This window comes from Anas platyrhynchos, chromosome 26 (genome assembly GCF_047663525.1).
Source record: "Anas platyrhynchos isolate ZD024472 breed Pekin duck chromosome 26, IASCAAS_PekinDuck_T2T, whole genome shotgun sequence".
Taxonomy (NCBI): Eukaryota; Metazoa; Chordata; class Aves; order Anseriformes; family Anatidae; genus Anas; species Anas platyrhynchos.
Genome location: NC_092612.1, coordinates 2492004 through 2510161, shown reverse-complemented (window position 1 = coordinate 2510161; position 18158 = coordinate 2492004). Strand labels below are relative to the sequence as shown.

Here is an 18158-nt window from a genome sequence, read left to right as displayed (position 1 = left end):
TTTGTTTTTGTCAGTTAGTTGAATATCCAAAAAGTTTTTTATTACTCCAGGTTTTACTGGGTCTTCTGGAAGTCTCTCAGAAGTTGTTTGAGCTTTCTGAGTTCTTCACTACCTATGATCCTACAAGGTGAAGCAGGGAAAATAATAGAAATCAATAATGAAGAGGTAGATTTTAGAAATATAAGTAGATGCAAATAAATGATAAGGATGACTAATTTTAGAACGGAATTTATTATGGCTGGTGACAAAATGTTGTGTAATGTTCCCTGCACTACAGGTCTCCAGTCTTACAACATTTTACAGCAAGAAAATACCTGTCATGGCACTGAACAGAGGGCTGGAGCTCAGGGGATTTGGGTTTTTGTAAGGCGTGGTGTTTTATGAACATCAGGGCAAAGTTTTCTGGTTATTTATGGAGGCGAAAGGTTCAAAATCCTCCCAGGTGAGTGAAAGAAGCAATGGTAAAAAATATTTTACAGCAGAATTGTAAATTTAAGTGAGCACAGATCTATGGGTGTTTTTTTCTCTGTTACCAACATTTGGAGGAGTCCAAAAACCCAGAGAAAAATCCTGAAACTCGTAACTTTTGGCACATATCAAGTCAGAAGGAGGACCTGGCGTTCGAGCCTCCCCCGCACTGCCCCATCAGCACAGAGGAACCATCTTCTACCTCCACGTAATTTAGGGCCTGATCCTATCAAAAAATGTCATGAAGCAGGTTGCTGCAAGGAAGGAAACCAGCTTGTTCGAGTTGCCTCATGCTGCTGGTGCAAGCAAACGTTTACGTGCTCCAGCTTACGACATCTCTTGCAATCTCGCTGGGACGGGAGCCTGCCGTGTAATTGTTTCCAAGTAAACAGCCTTGCACTCCCAAGGTCACGCTGTAAATAATAATCAGGTGGAAATCACCTGGGCGTTTTGCATATCTGCTTAACGTAGCTTATAGGGTCTGGCCTGCGCTCCCCTGCCGAGGCTCAGCAGGGCAGAGCGGTTCCTCTTGGTGGCGAAAGCATTGGGGGGAGCTCCAGCATCTCCAAGAGCCACATGGAGCAGCTTCTCCTGCTGGTGAAATCTGTGCATTTTACTTGTACTAAAGTTAAATTACATTTAGGTCTTCTTGTGAAACATATGTCATATGTAGGGGAAAGTAAATCTTCAAGTAGACTCTTTGAGTATCTGCCTGTGCTATGAATGAAGGAGCCAGAAACTAAAGAAACCATCCTGATACTGAAGTTCCCACAGACAATGAGGCTTTATTTCCCAAGCCATGAGAAAAAGGAGGAAGCCAAACCAACCACCAAAGCATGAAGCCCTTTTCCCAGCGGTGCTCCCAACAGCATTACAAGTGCAGGCTGATGTAAGGAATTCAAAGCTCCCGGTCCATGGGAAAAGCCTCAGCGTGGCACATCCAGGGCATGTCTGCATGGGCAGGGGCAGCTGCTGGGTCCTTCATTTCTTCTGGCTGGGGGGCCAGTGGCAGCTCTTCTTGCTCTGTTGGGTCTCAATGTCGGGAATGACCACGGGGCACTTCTGCTGCATGGCCTGGGAGGATCCAGCACCTCCAGAGCTCAGCTCTGGGCTGGAGAACTCCCCACTGCCATAGCCCGATGCTCCACTAGAGAACCCCAATTCCCCGCTGCTCCCACCTGCGGTTAAAGCATTTTCTCTGTGGCATGCATAGCCTCCATAGCTGGAGCCTCTTCCCGCACCGATGCCCAAATTCCCAGAGTAGCAGCTGGATCCTCCACCACCCCCTGAGCTGCCAACCATTCTCCGTCCCGTGTCCTCGATGCCGTATCCTGCTCCCCGCCGGGTGCTGTAGGCTGGGACTGTGCCTCCTGCAGTGTTCCAGCCGGACGTCCCCCCACTGTCACCACTACTTATGATAACAGCCCCGTCCCCGCCACAGCTGTACCCCGCTGAAACACTGCAGGTGGAGGATGCTGGCATGATTGGGCAGGGCGAAGCTTCCCGGCTGCAGGTGACGGAGCCATCCCCACCAAAGAAGAAGGAGCCCCGTCCCTCGATGCTTGAGGAGCACCCTTGGCATCCTCCGTAGTGCGAGGGGATGTCATTGTTGTAGCCCCTGTTCCGGCGGGAGCATCTCCCTCGGAGACAGTGAAAAATCTGAAAGAGGAAAAAGAAAAACTTCACTGCCTCATTTTGCTTCAGGTTTGCACCCTGGCAGGCAGGGAAACTGCAGACAGTGTGATCAGAAAGGTGTTTCCAGGGCCTGGGGCAATGCCAGAACACTGTTCAGCTCATCTTCAAATACAAGAGCATTTTGACTGTTGCTGGGATAGCTTTTCTGTTTCTAAACTCTAGGCTGTCTTTCTGGAGAATCAGAATCTGAAATACATTCTTTTAACTTCTAATAACCACTACGGTTCCCCCCACTCATCTTCATGATGATCTGAAAAGACAGCATGGATTATCATTGCTTCTGTTTAGAAAGTGCTGTAAGAGCAGGGGATCAAGATTTCCATGCAAGGTGATGTTGCCGTTTGCATTTTTGCAGCCGTTGCATAGTGTCCCCAGTGGGCTTTAGATAAGGTGAACGGCCCAGCCATGGGAGGTTTCCTACGTAACCACTAGGAAGTACAATGTAGGCTTGTTATTAAATAATATAAAAAATATCTCTCAAACATGTTGAAAGCTGCAAAGACTCTGCCAGTTATCCTCTGCTGATCCCGCTAGAGACTCAGCTGGGTTTTCAGCCTGCTCGAGCTCATACTCCAGTGACCTGACTTTACTTTGCTTCCCAGTGGTCCAAGGGAGAGTGTAATAAAGCCTGTGCCATAGGAATAAACCATACAGACCCCAAGAACTTTGCTAGGGGTGCTCAGGCAGCAGGGGTCAAGATCTCAAATGAAGCTATCTATCTCCCATAAATATGCAATCATAAAGATGAAGAAAAAGCAGACTTACCCCCGTCAGCCATTGGAAACACATTTAGAAGATTAAAGTTGACTGAATGAGGAGCTTTAACACACAGGAACTTTTATATGGCATTTAGCATATATGGGAAGTGAGACACCCTAAGGAATGGCAAGGATTTATTTACCAATCAAACACTGATTTCAGTGTTTGCTTTGACTCATGACAACTGATCAATATCTTTCCCTCGCACTGCTCACTGTGCTGCATGCGGCGGTAATTGCTACTTCTGCTTAATGATCCTATTTTCTGCTTAATGACCCTATTCCTGTGCTCTTGCCCCAAGCGAGGAGAATGGCTCCTGTCCCCAGCGAGGCAGAAACACTGGGGGAGGTGGGTGGCAGCGTGGGTGCAGGGAAATGCTGAGAATGAGAATTTGGTGAGTGTGGGGCAGAGGGGGGTGGTGCCTGGGTCCAGCTTCAGCATCACTGCCAAGGCGGATGTGATAAAGGGGTACTCAGAGAGGGGAAGGCATGGGGATGTTTTCATCCAAGGCTGCACCCAGCACCCTCCAACATCTCACTGGTGGTTCTGTAGGGGAATTTTCTGAACCAGGAGCTTGTCCAAAGCAAAGCGGCCAGCTTGGGTATTTGGTGAAGATGCTACAGATACTCTGGGAAAGCTTAGGGACCCTGGAGAGAATTGCAAAGGTGTAAATGTCCTAACACTTAAATCCTCTGTGGCAGGATTACCCTTCAAATGAAGGAGTAACCCACCAGCTGCCTTCCTTCTGCGTTCACCCGTCTGTGCCCTTTCTCTGGTTTGGGAAGACCACCGAGTACTGGGGCCTCCAGGGAGGCTGCTCTGTCTGGCCTCAGGGGGCTGTGCGGGGGCCGTGCCGGTGGTGCTACCTGACCCTTGGTGCCCCAGCTTGGCTCTTTCTGGCAAGAGTCTGCTCAGCCCCAAGGTATTTCCCCTTGGGGATGCTGAGTACCAGCTTTGGCTCAAGGCCAAATCTACCGGGCAGTAAGCAGAGCAAAGGGGTGGTGCTGCTGTGCTCGGTATTGCATTTAGTAGAAGGTTTCCAGAGCTTGGGCAAGGAGGGATTAAGGCCTGGAGGCGTGCTGCGGTGTGTTCAGTGGCCTAAGGGATGTGCTGCTGGCTTTATTTCCTTCTGCCTGGCCCAGGGCTGGCTCAGCCAGCACAGAGGCCCACCTCTGCACAGAACCCCTCTGAGCTTTGGGAGCAATGGGGAAGAGCAAAGACATGGACATTGGCATGGAATTATCAGCCACTCTAGGTGGTGACAGCAGCTAGCATGGCTCATCCCTGGTGTTGAAATTCAGGAGCAAACCTGAGGAGCTCAGCCGCATCCTCCCACAGCTCTGCATTGCTCTGGGAGCATCCTCACATTCTGCAGTCCTGGGGGGGAGGCTAGGGTCTGGGATGGCTGGGAGGGGGAAGCACCCTACAGAGGTGTTGCAGGGACACAGGGAGATGTGCATGCTTGGTGTTTTAGGCATTGCTGTTGCTCTGTTTTGGAGCCTAGGGGAAACAAAAGGTGCAACAGTGGCCTGGGCTGTGAGATGGGTGGCTTTAGTGCTCACTTTGTGGCAAAGCTCTGCTGAACCGAACATCTCCTCCACAGAGAGGTGGCATATGGCTCCTCAGATATTATCCTAGCTGCCAAGAAAGTGAGGAGCTGGGTGAGAATACAAGAAATAAGAAACTGCAAACTAAGTCTGCTTTGTGAAATGATTACATTTATTAGCTTTACACATGATCTTTGAAAAAGCAGGTGTCTGATCAAAGATGTCCCAATGCCAGCAGCAGGGCAAAAGGCTGATGATCCTGGAGTTCACAGCACGGGGAGGCAGCACCAAGGGATGAGAGGAGAAGAAGACACGCTGAGAGGAGGCTGGCAAACAGCCAGGCCTGGGAGGGAAAGCAGTGCTGTGGCAGAGGCGGGGCTGTTGGTGCTGAGAACTGAGCTGCCGGGGCTGTTACTTGTGGCTGGGGGGCCAGGGACAGGCCTGCTTGCTCTGATGGCCCTGGGTGCAGGGAATGACAATGGGGCATTTCTGCTGCATGGCCTGGGAGGAACCGCCACTGCCCCCACTGGAGCCCCCACTGCAGCAGCATCCAGAGGAGCCACCTCCTCCACCTCCGGAGCTCACAACGATCTTCTGGCCAGATCCTCCACTGCTGCTGCTGTATCCTCCTCCCATGCCGTAGCCTGAGGAGCCCCCACCGCAGCACCCAGAGGATCCACCGCTGCTGCTTCCACCTCCAACAATTATGATCTTGCCTCCTGAGGAGCCACCACTGCTGGACCCTCCACCGCAGCACCCAGAGGAACCACCACTGCCTCCACCTCCAATAATGCTCTTTGATCCACCGCTGCTGTACCCTCCTCCCATGCCGTAGCCTGAGGAGCCCCCACCACAGCACCCAGAGGAACCACCACTGCTGCTTCCACCTCCGACAACTATGATTTTGCCACCCGAAGACCCTCCGCTGCTGGATCCACCACCGCAACAACCAGAGGACCCTCCACTGCCTCCACCTCCAATAATGCTCTTTGATCCTGAAGAGCCACCACTGCTGTATCCGCCTCCCATGCCATAGCTAGAGGAGCCTCCACCACAGCATCCGGAGGACCCTCCACTGCTTCCACCTCCAATAATGCTCTTTGATCCCGAAGAGCCACCACTGCTGTATCCTCCTCCCATGCCAGAGCCTGAGGAGCCCCCACCGCAACACCCAGAGGATCCACCGCTGCTGCTTCCACCTCCAACAATTATGATCTTGCCTCCTGATGACCCACCACTGCTGGATCCTCCACCGCAGCACCCAGAGGACCCTCCACTGCCTCCACCTCCAATAATGCTCTTTGATCCTGAAGAGCCACCGCTGCTGTACCCTCCTCCCATGCCATAGCTAGAGGAGCCTCCACCGCAGCACCCAGAGGACCCTCCACTGCCTCCACCTCCAATAATGCTCTTTGATCCTGAAGAGCCACCGCTACTGTACCCTCCTCCCATGCCATAGCTAGAGGAGCCTCCACCACAGCATCCGGAGGACCCTCCACTGCCTCCACCTCCAATAATGCTCTTTGATCCTGAAGAGCCACCACTGCTGTATCCTCCTCCCATGCCAGAGCCTGAGGAGCCTCCACCACAGCAGGATCCCCCTCCTCCACTGCCGGAGCTCACAATGACCTGGGGAGAGCCCCCACTGCTGCCTCCACAGCAAGAGGAGCCCTGTGCCTGGTAGCTGGAGGAGCTGCCCCCGTGGCAGCACGAGCCCCCACTGTGGCACCCGCTGGACTGGGAGGACGTCTCATGGCAGCCTCCGGAGCTCTGTCGGGAGCACATCTTTGAGCAGCGACCCTGCAAAGAACAGAGCTGTTATTCAGGAATTCCTCAGAGATGCTGCTGAGGTATCATGGCAAACCCAAATTCTTGCATTATCCCATCTGCCTCATCTTATCCAGTCCTATTTCAATGTCAGCTTCATAAATCCCCTCTCCTTTGAGAGACAGCAGGGAAGACCTGCACTGAAAACCTCCTATGGTCTGTCCCTCTGATCACACCATGTACAGAAAAATGCCGCACGCAGGAACATGGAGAACATCCCCAGAGATTTGCGTGCTTGCTCAGACAAGCTCAGAGCCGGCATTCTTTGAAAAGCATAGTCCCACTGGAAATCCTTCTGGATTTATAAGCTGCTAAAACCTGTGGTTATCAAAAACCTGGCCATGGCTGAGTATCCTGAGGGTGCCAGGTACAGCCCCTTCTGTAAGGGAGGCAGTCCTGCAGGCACACCAGAAAGGTTTTGTAGAACTGAAGTCGAGCTGGCACGGTTCCCCATTTCAAAGCATGCTCCAAGACCGCAGGTAGAGCGTCCTCTCTGAGAAAGGATTGGGAAAGTTCCCTTGTCAAGAGGCTTACCTTCCGTGCAGCTGGAAACGCGTGCAAGGCTTGGAGGTAGGCGAATGAGGAGCTGTCGGATACGTTAGCTTTTATATCGAACCAACGGGGCTCTTAAGGGAAGTGAGACACCCTAAGGAATGCTGATAGATTTATTTACCGAGCCTGGCTTTACCTGCCTCCCTTGACTCACTTGCTGCAGATAGGTGATACAGAGGTGATCAATGATGTACCAATTACGTTTTGAACCATAGTTGCTATTTTTAGTTAATGATTAACTTCCGGGAGCCTTGCTCTGATATGTTGAGGGTCAATATCTCCTGGGGGTCTGACCCCCAGGACAAAGAGGGGGCTCCCTACTCCTTTCCCCTTGTCTGCAGCCTCTTGGGTGCTCATCAGAGAGTGGAGGCAGAGCAGATGCTAAGGGATGGGGGCTGCAGCAAGGCAGGGCTAGGTGGAAGGACGAGGGAAAAGGATGTGCTGGAGCAGAGTCCTGAGGGGCCTGGGGGAGGTCTGTGCTCAGCTCCGGCTTCCCAGGTGCCCTGATCACTGGGCTGAGTGATCAGGGCCGGTAAAGTCTTGAAATATTTCCTTCTGCAAAAGCTCATTTGAAGGTCATCAAGACCCTACCCTTGGAAATGCACAGCACACTGAGTGTTTCCTCTGTCTCTGGTGATCTTCTGGAGGTGTTGCTTTGCTGGACAGCCCCCCTGCAGCTGAGGTTAGGAGGGCATCTGTATGTTTTGCTGTGAAATGTGCCTTTCTGGAGAATGACACTTTGTCAGCATGTAAACTGCAGCGTGGACTGCCATGCTTTGCAGCACCTTCATCCTTCCACTGCGTCATGCATGCTTGGAGGCTGACAGCAGCATCCACCCTGACAGAGATGGAGTAGAGGAAGGTATAATTGGGTGGTTTTAGCTGAGAGGATGCATGACGGTGGCAACAGGTTGCCCAGCCCTTTCATGATGAACATAGTTTTGGGCACACATGCAGCTCTGGTGGCATGGGGACAGGACCATCAGCCTTGTCTCCAGGCAAGGGAGTGCAGGGGGTTTCTTGCATTTTGCTTTGGACTCCCTCCAGTAGCTTAAGCCCTGCTCCAGTCACCGAAGGGAAAGCTAAGGTCTCACAGCAACTTTGGCTCTCAGCCGTGAAGTGTGGGTGTCACGCTATGGAGCATCACAACACCTTGATCCCTGGATTTAACTTGTAGGGACTTGCACAGAGGGGCATCCAGGATTTGTGGCTCATCAGGACCCAGGCTGCGAGGGAAAGCTGTGGAGGCTTTTGGCAGGGGTGGCAAGAAGTGCTCCTGCAAGCACTGTGCCACCTGTGTGCACACAGACCCCGTGCAATGGCTGGAAACATAGAGCCTGTGACACATGCACATGTGTGCTGCTCAGCCCACGTGGAGGAACAGTGTGGCTGGAATCACTGCTGCAGGATGGGTGCCCATCAAACCCCTCTGGTTAAAGAGCTGTTATGATATATATGTTGGGTAAAGGCCAGGTGGGATGCAAAATGCTTAATGGGGAGACTGACACAAATTTGGGCCACCCTGCTTTGCCGTGTCTGGGTCTGGCTGGGATGGAGTTAACTTTCCTGGCAGCAGCCTGTACAGGGCTGTGCTCTGCACGTGTAGTAGCTAGAACAGCACTGGTATCATACCAGTGTTGTGTCTGCTGCTGAGCAGTTCTGGCACAACATCAGGACTCCTCCAACCCCTCAGAGCCAGCAGGTTGGGGGTGGGTGGGAGAGGAGGAAGGAACATCACCAGGGCAGCCAACCTAAACCAACCATAGGGATATTCCATACCAGGTCGTGTCACACTCAGCAATAAAAGGTGGAAAGAGGAAGAAGAGGGGAGGAGTGGGCTCTCGTTGTGAAAATGTCTGTCCTCCTGAACAGTGGCTATGTGCGTTCAGGGACGTGGCCAAGCATTGCTCGTTGGTGGGAAGCAGAGAGTAATTTCTTTCCTCTGCACTTACACATGGCCTTTGCTTGTTTATTTATTTATTGATTTATTTATCCCTTTCCACTTTTCCCCCTTTCTCTTAGTTAAATTATATAATTAATTATAATTATTTTTCCCTTAATAATACTTTTCTCTTTAATTAAATCATCCTTATCTCAACCCATGAATTCTCTCCTTTTCTTCTTCCACTCCTCTTCTGGGGGGAGGGGAGGGGGAGTGAGAGAGCGGTTGTGGCAGAGTTCAGCTGCCCAGCAAGGTAAAACAACCACAGGCATGTCTGGGTTCTTTTCTGTGTGGTGGACTCATTGTGCTCAGGACAGGCAGGCAGGTTTTGTTATCCTTCAGTCGTGGCACTGCAAACACCTCAAGGGATGGTGCCTTGGTGTGTGTTGGTGGAGAGAGAGAAGAAGCTTGGCCAGGTCCTGCCGTCCATTTCCCCAGCTGCTTTCTTCACACATGGCAATGCTGACCTGGATGGCATTGGTCACAATGAAGATACCACTGGCATAAGGGGAGCTCTCCAATTTTTCTGCACACACAATCTGATCAGTTGTAAACCTTCAAGCATTTGCATGACTGTTGATTACCTCTGGAAAATTACCCTTATATGCCTAACGTTGTTACCTGCCTATCAGCTGTGTGTGGGAGATGGACACAGAAACCTTTAGCATAAAATTTACTGAACACAAGACTGAATTACATCTATTCCGAAGATGTCTGACTTAGGCACAAATGCTGCTGTATGTTGCCTACCAACATGCGTGGTTTCCTTGTGATAAAACTCAAGAAATGGAGAACATAAAACCCTGGCTGAGTATTTCCAAAGGATGCTGCTGCCTGCACTGAAATCCCAGCAGCAAAACCCAGAGCTTGTGCTTGGCTTCCTCATCTGGGAAGGGGAAACAGAGATGGAGCTCTTCCTCAGGTTAAGTTACAGCCTTGGTGAGCACTATTAGCAAGACCGACACCGAACTCTCCTTAAGCAACAAGATCTCTCTCAAGCAAGACCTGTTAACATGCATCTGTTCTGGCACTGCAGGCAGATTTCTCAGCTGAATGTGTTTGATGCATTATTCACTATCTGAACGCAAACGGGGAACTGTCAAAGGATAAAAGCAACTTTGCAAAACCAGTTCTTTTTAAATGCAGTATTTTTTTTTATTATTTTACGTTACAATGAAGGGTGACAAAAGTCTTCTGGGAGTTCACAGCATAGTGATGGTACATGAGGGGAAGAGAAGAGATGAGGACACGCTGGAAGGAAATGAGCAAGCTTGTAAGACAGAGGCATGGCTGTTGGTGCTGAGCACTGAGCTGCCGGGGCTGTTACTTGTGGCTGGGGGGCCAGGGACAGGCCTGCTTGCTCTGATGGCCCTGGGTGCTGGGAATGACAATGGGGCACTTTTGCTGCATGGCCTGGGAGGAACCGCCACTGCCGCCGCCGGAGCCGATGATGATTGTGTGGCCTGAGGAACCGCCACTGCCCCCACTGGAGCCCCCACTGCAGCAGCATCCAGAGGAGCCACCTCCTCCACCTCCGGAGCTCACAACGATCTTCTGGCCAGATCCTCCACTGCTGCTGCTGTATCCTCCTCCCATGCCGTAGCCTGAGGAGCCCCCACCGCAGCACCCAGAGGATCCACCGCTGCTGCTTCCACCTCCGACAATTATGATCTTGCCTCCTGAGGAGCCGCCACTGCTGGACCCTCCACCGCAGCACCCAGAGGAACCACCACTGCCTCCACCTCCGATAATGCTCTTTGATCCACCGCTGCTGTATCCTCCTCCCATGCCGTAGCCTGAGGAGCCCCCACCACAGCACCCAGAGGAACCACCACTGCTGCTTCCACCTCCTACAACTATGATTTTGCCACCCGAAGACCCTCCGCTGCTGGATCCACCACCGCAACAACCAGAGGACCCTCCACTACCTCCACCTCCAATAATGCTCTTTGATCCTGAAGAGCCACCACTGCTGTATCCTCCTCCCATGCCGTAGCCTGAGGAGCCCCCACCACAGCACCCAGAGGATCCACCACTGCTGCTTCCACCTCCGACAACTATGATTTTGCCACCCGAAGACCCTCCGCTGCTGGATCCACCACCGCAACACCCAGAGGACCCTCCACTGCCTCCACCTCCAATAATGCTCTTTGATCCTGAAGAGCCACCGCTGCTGTATCCTCCTCCCATGCCATAGCTAGAGGAGCCTCCACCACAGCATCCGGAGGACCCTCCACTGCCTCCACCTCCAATAATGCTCTTTGATCCTGAAGAGCCACCACTGCTGTATCCTCCTCCCATGCCAGAGCCTGAGGAGCCTCCACCGCAACACCCAGAGGATCCACCGCTGCTGCTTCCACCTTCGACAATTATGATCTTGCCTCCTGATGACCCACCACTGCTGGATCCTCCACCGCAGCACCCAGAGGACCCTCCGCTGCCTCCACCTCCAATAATGCTCTTTGATCCCGAGGAGCCACCGCTGCTGTACCCTCCTCCCATGCCATAGCCTGAGGAGCCTCCACCACAGCAGGATCCCCCTCCTCCACTGCCGGAGCTCACAATGACCTGGGGAGAGCCCCCACTGCTGCCTCCACAGCAAGAGGAGCCCTGTGCCTGGTAGCTGGAGGAGCTGCCCCCGTGGCAACACGAGCCCCCACTGTGGCACCCGCCGGACTGGGAGGACGTCTCATGGCAGCCTCCGGAGCTCTGTCGGGAGCACATCTTTGTATAGCAACTCTGCAAGGAAGAGCATGCTTGTTACCCAAAGGAAGCCACTGCTGACACGGACCCCAGGCAGAAGCACCAGTGTGCCACTTTAAGCAGAGCCTCTGGAGTCACCAAATGCCCTTTTCTTTATGTACTTTGTTATCCACCCATCCCAATCACACATAAAGCTTTTTGCTGACAGTAGAGACCAGATAGCTAATCAGCTGTTAATTTAGAGTCTTTTATCTCATAGATATTCCAGCTAGATCTCTATCCTCCTGGAACACTATTTCCAGTATCATGGGATGATCCTGCTTCTGGTGATATCCACAAAAAGCTTAAATTCACCAAATTAAATTCACCTGACCTTCAAGCCACCACCCATCAGGCATACTCCACCAAAACATTTCTGTTTTGTAAGCACAAATATTCGAGAAGCATTGCTCCCTTCAGCAGAAATGGACTTACCCTTCCCTGTTCTGGCAACACGGAGAGCAGAGCAAAGCTGAGCGAATGGAGCACCTGGGAGACTCTGCAACCTTTATACCGTTTCTAGTTTTCCTAATTGGGATGTGAGGCATCCAGAGGAATGGCGATGGGTGGATTTACAAAACAAACTGTTCTCCATCAGCCCACTTGTCCTGAGTCATTGAATCAGATCGATGCCTCTCTGGTGCATCACTTCCTAGGCTACTTGAAGTCTGGCTGTGGATATCGTGTGAGCTCTGCCCCGTGGTTGAGGGCGAAGGCTGGGGCTGTGGGGCTGCAGCTAGAGCCCCCCACCCATGCTAGGAGAGGTTGATGGGGTGGTGGGTGGCAGCTGAAATGACAGTGAGTTTATTGAATGTGATGGGATATGGAGATGCCCAAGGGAAAGGAGAGAGCTGCATTGGGTAGGACTGCAGCCATGGGGCCGCAGAGGGGGGCAGAAGGTTCCCCATGACTGGACTACCCCAGCACACCCGTCCTGCCTGCATTGTGATGTCCCTTGTGGGAGGGGACGCTGCCCCTTGCAGGTGGGGTGAAGACATCCAGCCAGGTGCTTGGGGCGGGGGTCCTGGCTTCAGCCCCTGCCTGCCCATTGGTGCAGCTGGCTGGACTCCTCACATCCTGATTGGTGAAAGCTGGGTGCCCTGGGTTCTGATTGGTGCAGGCTGGATGCTCTGGGTGCTGATTGGTGCAGGCTGGATCCCCTGGATGGGGCAGGCAGGGGATGGGGTACTCCTGTGCCAGCCTGGGCTGTGGTGGCCGAGCTGGGTGCTGGGGCTGAAGATGGGACAGCAGCAGGGACACTTCGCTGTCACCTCGGCTGCCCAGCACCTCTCGCTCTGATATTTACCCTCAAGGGCTATTTTTCTTTTAAACGTTAACTTGCCAGCCTGTTCGAAGTAATGGTAAATGGTAAATGGGAGAGGCTGAGCTGCCTGCCAGAAGAATTGTTACTGTTTATTTCCATTCCATATTGCAACTGCTAATTGCCAGAATATACCACATCAAAGAAAGCACTTCCCATAGGGAAACTCCCACTGAAGACTCATACCTGGAGCGATGTTTTACTCCCGCATGAATGAGGAGCTCCCTACTTGCTCCAGGCTCAACAAACTCCGCCCTTGGAGGGGCTGCCTGCAGTCCCGCCCCTGCTGCTGGCTGCACCAGGGGTCAGAGCTGGAGCTGGAGTTTGACAGACCCCTCCTTTATCTCTCAGCAGCTGCTTGGTGCATCTGTGAGCACCGAGAGCACCTTCACTGTGCACGTGCAAGGGGCTCAGCCTCACACCTGTAATGCTGCCTTGCAATTCTTTGTGCTACAGGATAAGAGTTTTTGCATCTTTCCTCTCCTAACTTATCTACACCTTCCTCTGGCATTTCATGGTATCTGGGTGAGGTAGAGAGACTGCTTGCAATATTTAACTTTGTGGGACCTTGTCTGATGGGTCAGGGTCAGGTGTAGCAATCGACATTAAAGATGACCTGAAATATTTACAGAATCCAAGATTTCTTTTACAGTGGGTTTTCAATGCAGTTGTACTCTGGAGTTTTATTACAACAACATCACCTCAGAAGAAAATTATCATAAGGGAAATAATGCAAAATACATGGTGTAAAACAAAATCCAACCACTTAGACACTGAAGCTCTCTAGAGCGGCAAGTTTTATTATCTTGTGCAAGTGTTAGAAAGTTGAGGCAGAAAATGGACATATCAAACAACCTGCATGAAGGTGCAAGTTACTGATACACACCACCAGAGGTTCTGGTCAGCTGGAGAGGTGAAGAGAAATATTCCAATGAAGAGGAAGAAGGAACCACACGAGTATTCTTACATTTAATAGAGAAAGAAATAAATGTGACGTTTATATTCTGGGCTTTCTTGTTACAAGGCCACTACTTATGTTTAGTCTGTGGTGGCCAGGAGATTGGTTGGGTTTGCTGCTGAATGGACATACCCCCAGAGCTCGATGAACCACCTCCACCACCACCTCCTCCAAAAGAAGAGGAACCCTGGCTCTGGCCAGAACCACCTCCTCCAATAATACAGATGGATCCTTGGCCTTGGTGGCCAGAACCACCTCCTCCTCCTCCACCACCTCCACCTCCACCAATAATGCAGATGGGTCCTTGGCCTTGGTGGCCAGAACCACCTCCTCCACCTCCTCCTCCTCCTCCTCCACCTATGCAGATGGGTCCCTGACTCTGGTGGCCAGAACCACCTCCTCCACCTCCTCCTCCACCAATAATGCAGACAGGTCCTTGGCCTTGGTGGCCAGACCCACCTCCTCCACCTCCTCCACCTCCTCCTCCTCCTCCACCAATGCAGATGGGTCCTTGGCCCTGGTGGCCAGAACCACCTCCTCCTCCTCCTCCTCCACCAATAATGCAGACGGGTATTTGGCCTTGGTGGCCAGAACCACCACCTCCACCTCCTCCTCCTCCTCCTCCACCACCTCCACCAATAATGCAGACAGGTCCTTGGCCTTGGTGGCCAGAACCACCTCCTCCGCCTCCTCCTCCTCCTCCACCAATGCAGATGGGTCCTTGGCTCTGGTGGCCGGAACCACCTCCTCCACCTCCTCCTCCACCTCCACCAATAATGCAGATTGGTCCTTGGCCTTGGTGGCCAGAACCACCTCCTCCACCTCCTCCTCCTCCTCCTCCTCCTCCACTTATGCAGATGGGTCCTTGTCCCTGGTGGCCAGAACCACCTCCGCCTCCTCCTCCACCAATAATGCAGATGGGTCCTTGGCTCTGGTGGCCAGAACCACCTCCTCCACCTCCACCTCCTCCACCTCCACCAATAATGCAGACAGGTCCTTGGCCTTGGTGGCTAGAACCACCACCTCCTCCTTTTCCTCCTCCTCCTCCACCAATGCAGATGGGTCCTTGGCTCTGGTGGCCAGAACCACCTCCTCCTCCTCCTCCACCTCCTCCTCCTCCACCTCCACCAATAATGCAGATGGATCCCTGGCCCTGGTGACCAGAACCACCACCTCCTCCTCCTCCACCTCCTTTTCCACCTCCTCCTCCACCTCCTCCTCCTCCACCTCCACCAATAATGCAGATGGATCCCTGGCCCTGGTGACCAGAACCACCACCTCCTCCTCCTCCACCTCCTTTTCCTCCTCCTCCACCAATGCAGATTGGTCCTTGGCTCTGGTGTCCAGAACCACCACCTCCTCCTCCTCCTCCTCCACCTCCACCAATGCAGATGGGTCCCTGGCCCTGGTGGCCAGAACCACCTCCACCTCCTCCACCCATGCTGCCACCTCCAATGCAGATGGAGCCTTGGCTTTGGTGGCTGTAACCTCCTCCACCTCCACCACTGCCACCGCCGCCTCCTCCAATAATGCAGATGGGTTCCTGTCCCTGGTGGCCTGACCCACCGCCACCACCACTTCCACCGCCGATGGATCCTTGGCTCTGGTGGCCTGAAGATCCTCCTCCTCCTCCTCCTCCTCCTCCAAAGGAAGATGATGATATGTGGGTCTGGTAGATAGCACCACCACCGCTTCCTCCACTGTGGCAGGACGATCCCTGGGTCTGGTATCCTATAGAGCCTCCACCCCCACTGGAGTGGCAGGATCCTCCTCCACCACCACCATGGCATGAACTTCCTCCTCCACCACCACCATGGCATGAACTTCCTCCTCCACCACCGCCATGGCATCCACCAGACTGCTCAGAGATCCCTTGTCCGTCGCCCTTCTGCTGATGGGAGCCCATCGTTGCAGACACCAGAGAGCCCTCCAAGAGAAAGAAAAACAGGCCTTAGCAAATGCAGAGAGAAGACAACTTGTGTCACTGCCCCTCCCCTTCCCCTTCCAAAGTCAGGCTGATTGATGAAAATATCTCCTCTTCCCTTTCTGCCCCCCAGCCACCACTGATAGCTAATGCAAAAGGGAACTGCCATCCTCAGAAATGTATAACACTAAAAAGAAACCAGAAAGGGTCTGGGAAGTTTTCAGCTTATTCCATATCCCTTGATCATGTCTTCTTCAGGGTCTTCTCTATTCATACCTAACTGTTTTTATTTTATTTTTATTTTTTTTCCCCCTAGGACAGGTGCAACTGTAATCATTCCTTAACTGTTCATTCTTGCAGGAAGCTTCCAGAGTGGCATTCCACTGGAAGAGACACACAAGGCTGTGGTACACCAGAATTACCCTTATCCAAGTGTGGTTTGGGAATTTTGAAAGGGTTGTAATGCTCAGTGTTAGTATTCCATGTCAGACAAGAAACAAAAAACATGGCTCATCATTTCCAGAATAACTCCATTGCACTTTGAAATCCTTCAATCTTGGGTTCAAAAGGGCACAGTGACTGTTTTATTTCTTCTTAAAATTTTATAAGATATAGCAACAGCCTATGGCAAAGATAATAGCAGTACAAATACAAGCTACACAAAGTTTCAGCAGAATGTGCTAGGCCACCAGCTGCAAGGGTTCAGTGGTGGCTAGTACCCAAGGCTGAGACCTGCAGAGATGTTGTGGAGTTTGAGCAATTTGGGCACTTAATCCCCACCACAGCTCACACCTTTGTCTGCTGGCAGTAGAAATTTGTATTTTATATTCCTTTGACAGGCAAGTGACACCTCTCTTAATGAAAAGGGTCTACAGGTCAGCAGGTTGATGTCTCCAAACACACACAAAAAAAAAAAAAAAAAGAAAAAGAAAAAGAGAGAGAGAACCCTTTAGATGAAATTCACATGAAAGGCTGGAAAAAAAGTGCTTTTTGTTTTTTAGTTCCTTTGTTTTCCCATGCTTTACTAAGTACCTGCAAGAACTCTTTCTTTTTCCTGTTTTTTTTTTTTTTTTTTTTTTAAATAGTATATTCCAGTAATATTTCAGAGCTGCCTATATGCAGCAGTTGCACATGTTGTTAAGTGCAGGCAAAAGAAAGGGCCTCCAAAGATGATTCTTTCTGTCTCAGCTCTCCCTCTTTTCTGTATAATTAAGTAATGAGTCATTAGAACAAAAACGATTGCCTGTAAATAAGGAGCAATTTTTGGACTATGAGACCCAAAAGACATATTTACTCCCACCTTTTCCAGCTGAGTATTTCAAGGCTAATCAGACAAGTTAATTTTCAGCAGCAGCATGAAATGCCTTACCGTGTCCCACAGCACGAACCAGTGGAAAGAAGTCAAATGGAGTGAGGAAACCTTGTATGTGAGAACTTTTATATAGTATCTAGTCCTCCTCTTGGAAGGAAACAGTGATTGATTTATTTATGTGCCAAACCCAACCACAACTACCCACTTACTTGGCATAATTTTGGGCTTGTCATTTCTGATTGATATCTCCATTCCACCACCTCTTTTGTTTTCAGCTATATTCAAGTCACCGGATGGCTCCACCTACTACAAGTAGAGTGAAGAAACTGGGAAAATCAAACATGTTCTTGGGTTTTCAGAAAAAAACATGTGATTTACTTTCACATTCTCCCTACACAGGGGTTCAACAGTCCTGTAATAGGAAATGAGAGGGGGAAAAAAAGGAACTTTTTTTAGGCATAGGAAATCTCTTTCTCATTTCAGAAGATGCTTCTGAACACTCAGACATGACTCCAGCATGTTATTATTTTGTGTTGTAACTGGCAGACTGGTAGGAGTATATTATACGTTTCTAATGACACCCACAGTATAGCTAGGGGCGGTAGGGACACACAGTGGACTCCAGCCTCCCCAAATGACAGCGCATACCTTTACAGCCAGAGCCTGAAGTGATGCAAACCTGGGAGGCTCCATGTGCTCTATAGCCTTGGAAAATTTGACCTACAGAGAAAAAGAAGGGAAAAAAACAAACAAACAGCCAAAGGAGCAGTGAAGAGGTATTTGAGCAGAATTTCAGGAGTGTCAGAGCACCTGGGTTAGGACTGTGACCTTTTTTCTTCTATCCCACTGGCTTGCAGAGACCTTGACACATGAGTGGAGGGGCTGTCTGCCCCCTCAGTGGTTATAGACACGAGCCAGTAGCACTGCAAGAGCACAGCCACCGCACGCTGCCATGTCTCGGGAGCCACGCACAGCCCTGCAGGTGCCAGAAGAGCCAGGTTTTCCCTCGGGGTAGTGGATTTTCAAAACCTCATTGGTACTTCCCAAGTTTTTGCATAGACAGTGCCTGACATAGCCTGGGGTGTTAAAACACAGCCAGCTTACACAATTT

The 18158-nt window shown here is 51.4% G+C and overlaps 3 protein-coding genes across 3 annotated transcripts; all 3 read right to left on the bottom strand.

The window, feature by feature from the left end:
* Positions 1 to 209: 209 nt before the first annotated feature.
* LOC119713876 (uncharacterized) lies at positions 210 to 6941 on the bottom strand. The gene is made up of 3 exons (XM_038168086.2): positions 6831 to 6941; positions 4982 to 6269; positions 210 to 1799 (listed from the first exon to the last, which is right to left on the bottom strand). Exons 2-3 carry the CDS (start codon positions 6252 to 6254, stop codon positions 1450 to 1452), a joined length of 1623 nt encoding a protein of 540 aa, XP_038024014.2. The 5' UTR covers positions 6255 to 6269; positions 6831 to 6941; the 3' UTR covers positions 210 to 1449.
* A 2979-nt stretch (positions 6942 to 9920) lies between these two features.
* LOC119713865 (uncharacterized) lies at positions 9921 to 12119 on the bottom strand. The gene is made up of 2 exons (XM_038168072.2): positions 11968 to 12119; positions 9921 to 11529 (listed from the first exon to the last, which is right to left on the bottom strand). Exon 2 carries the CDS (start codon positions 11512 to 11514, stop codon positions 10114 to 10116), a length of 1401 nt encoding a protein of 466 aa, XP_038024000.2. The 5' UTR covers positions 11515 to 11529; positions 11968 to 12119; the 3' UTR covers positions 9921 to 10113.
* A 1514-nt stretch (positions 12120 to 13633) lies between these two features.
* LOC139999558 (uncharacterized) lies at positions 13634 to 17225 on the bottom strand. The gene is made up of 2 exons (XM_072028113.1): positions 17105 to 17225; positions 13634 to 15738 (listed from the first exon to the last, which is right to left on the bottom strand). Exon 2 carries the CDS (start codon positions 15715 to 15717, stop codon positions 13882 to 13884), a length of 1836 nt encoding a protein of 611 aa, XP_071884214.1. The 5' UTR covers positions 15718 to 15738; positions 17105 to 17225; the 3' UTR covers positions 13634 to 13881.
* Between the last annotated feature and the right edge of the window lie 933 nt (positions 17226 to 18158).

Coding starts and splice junctions, on each gene's coding strand:
- LOC119713876 (XM_038168086.2), bottom strand. CDS start 6,254: ATGTGCTCCCGACAGAGCTCCGGAGGCTGCCATGAGACGTCCTCCCAG. Junction 1,800..4,981: donor CTCCAGTGGGGGCAGTGGCG/GTTCCTCCCAGG, acceptor GGCGGGGAGCAG/GATACGGCATCGAGGACACG.
- LOC139999558 (XM_072028113.1), bottom strand. CDS start 15,717: ATGGGCTCCCATCAGCAGAAGGGCGACGGACAAGGGATCTCTGAGCAG.
- LOC119713865 (XM_038168072.2), bottom strand. CDS start 11,514: ATGTGCTCCCGACAGAGCTCCGGAGGCTGCCATGAGACGTCCTCCCAG.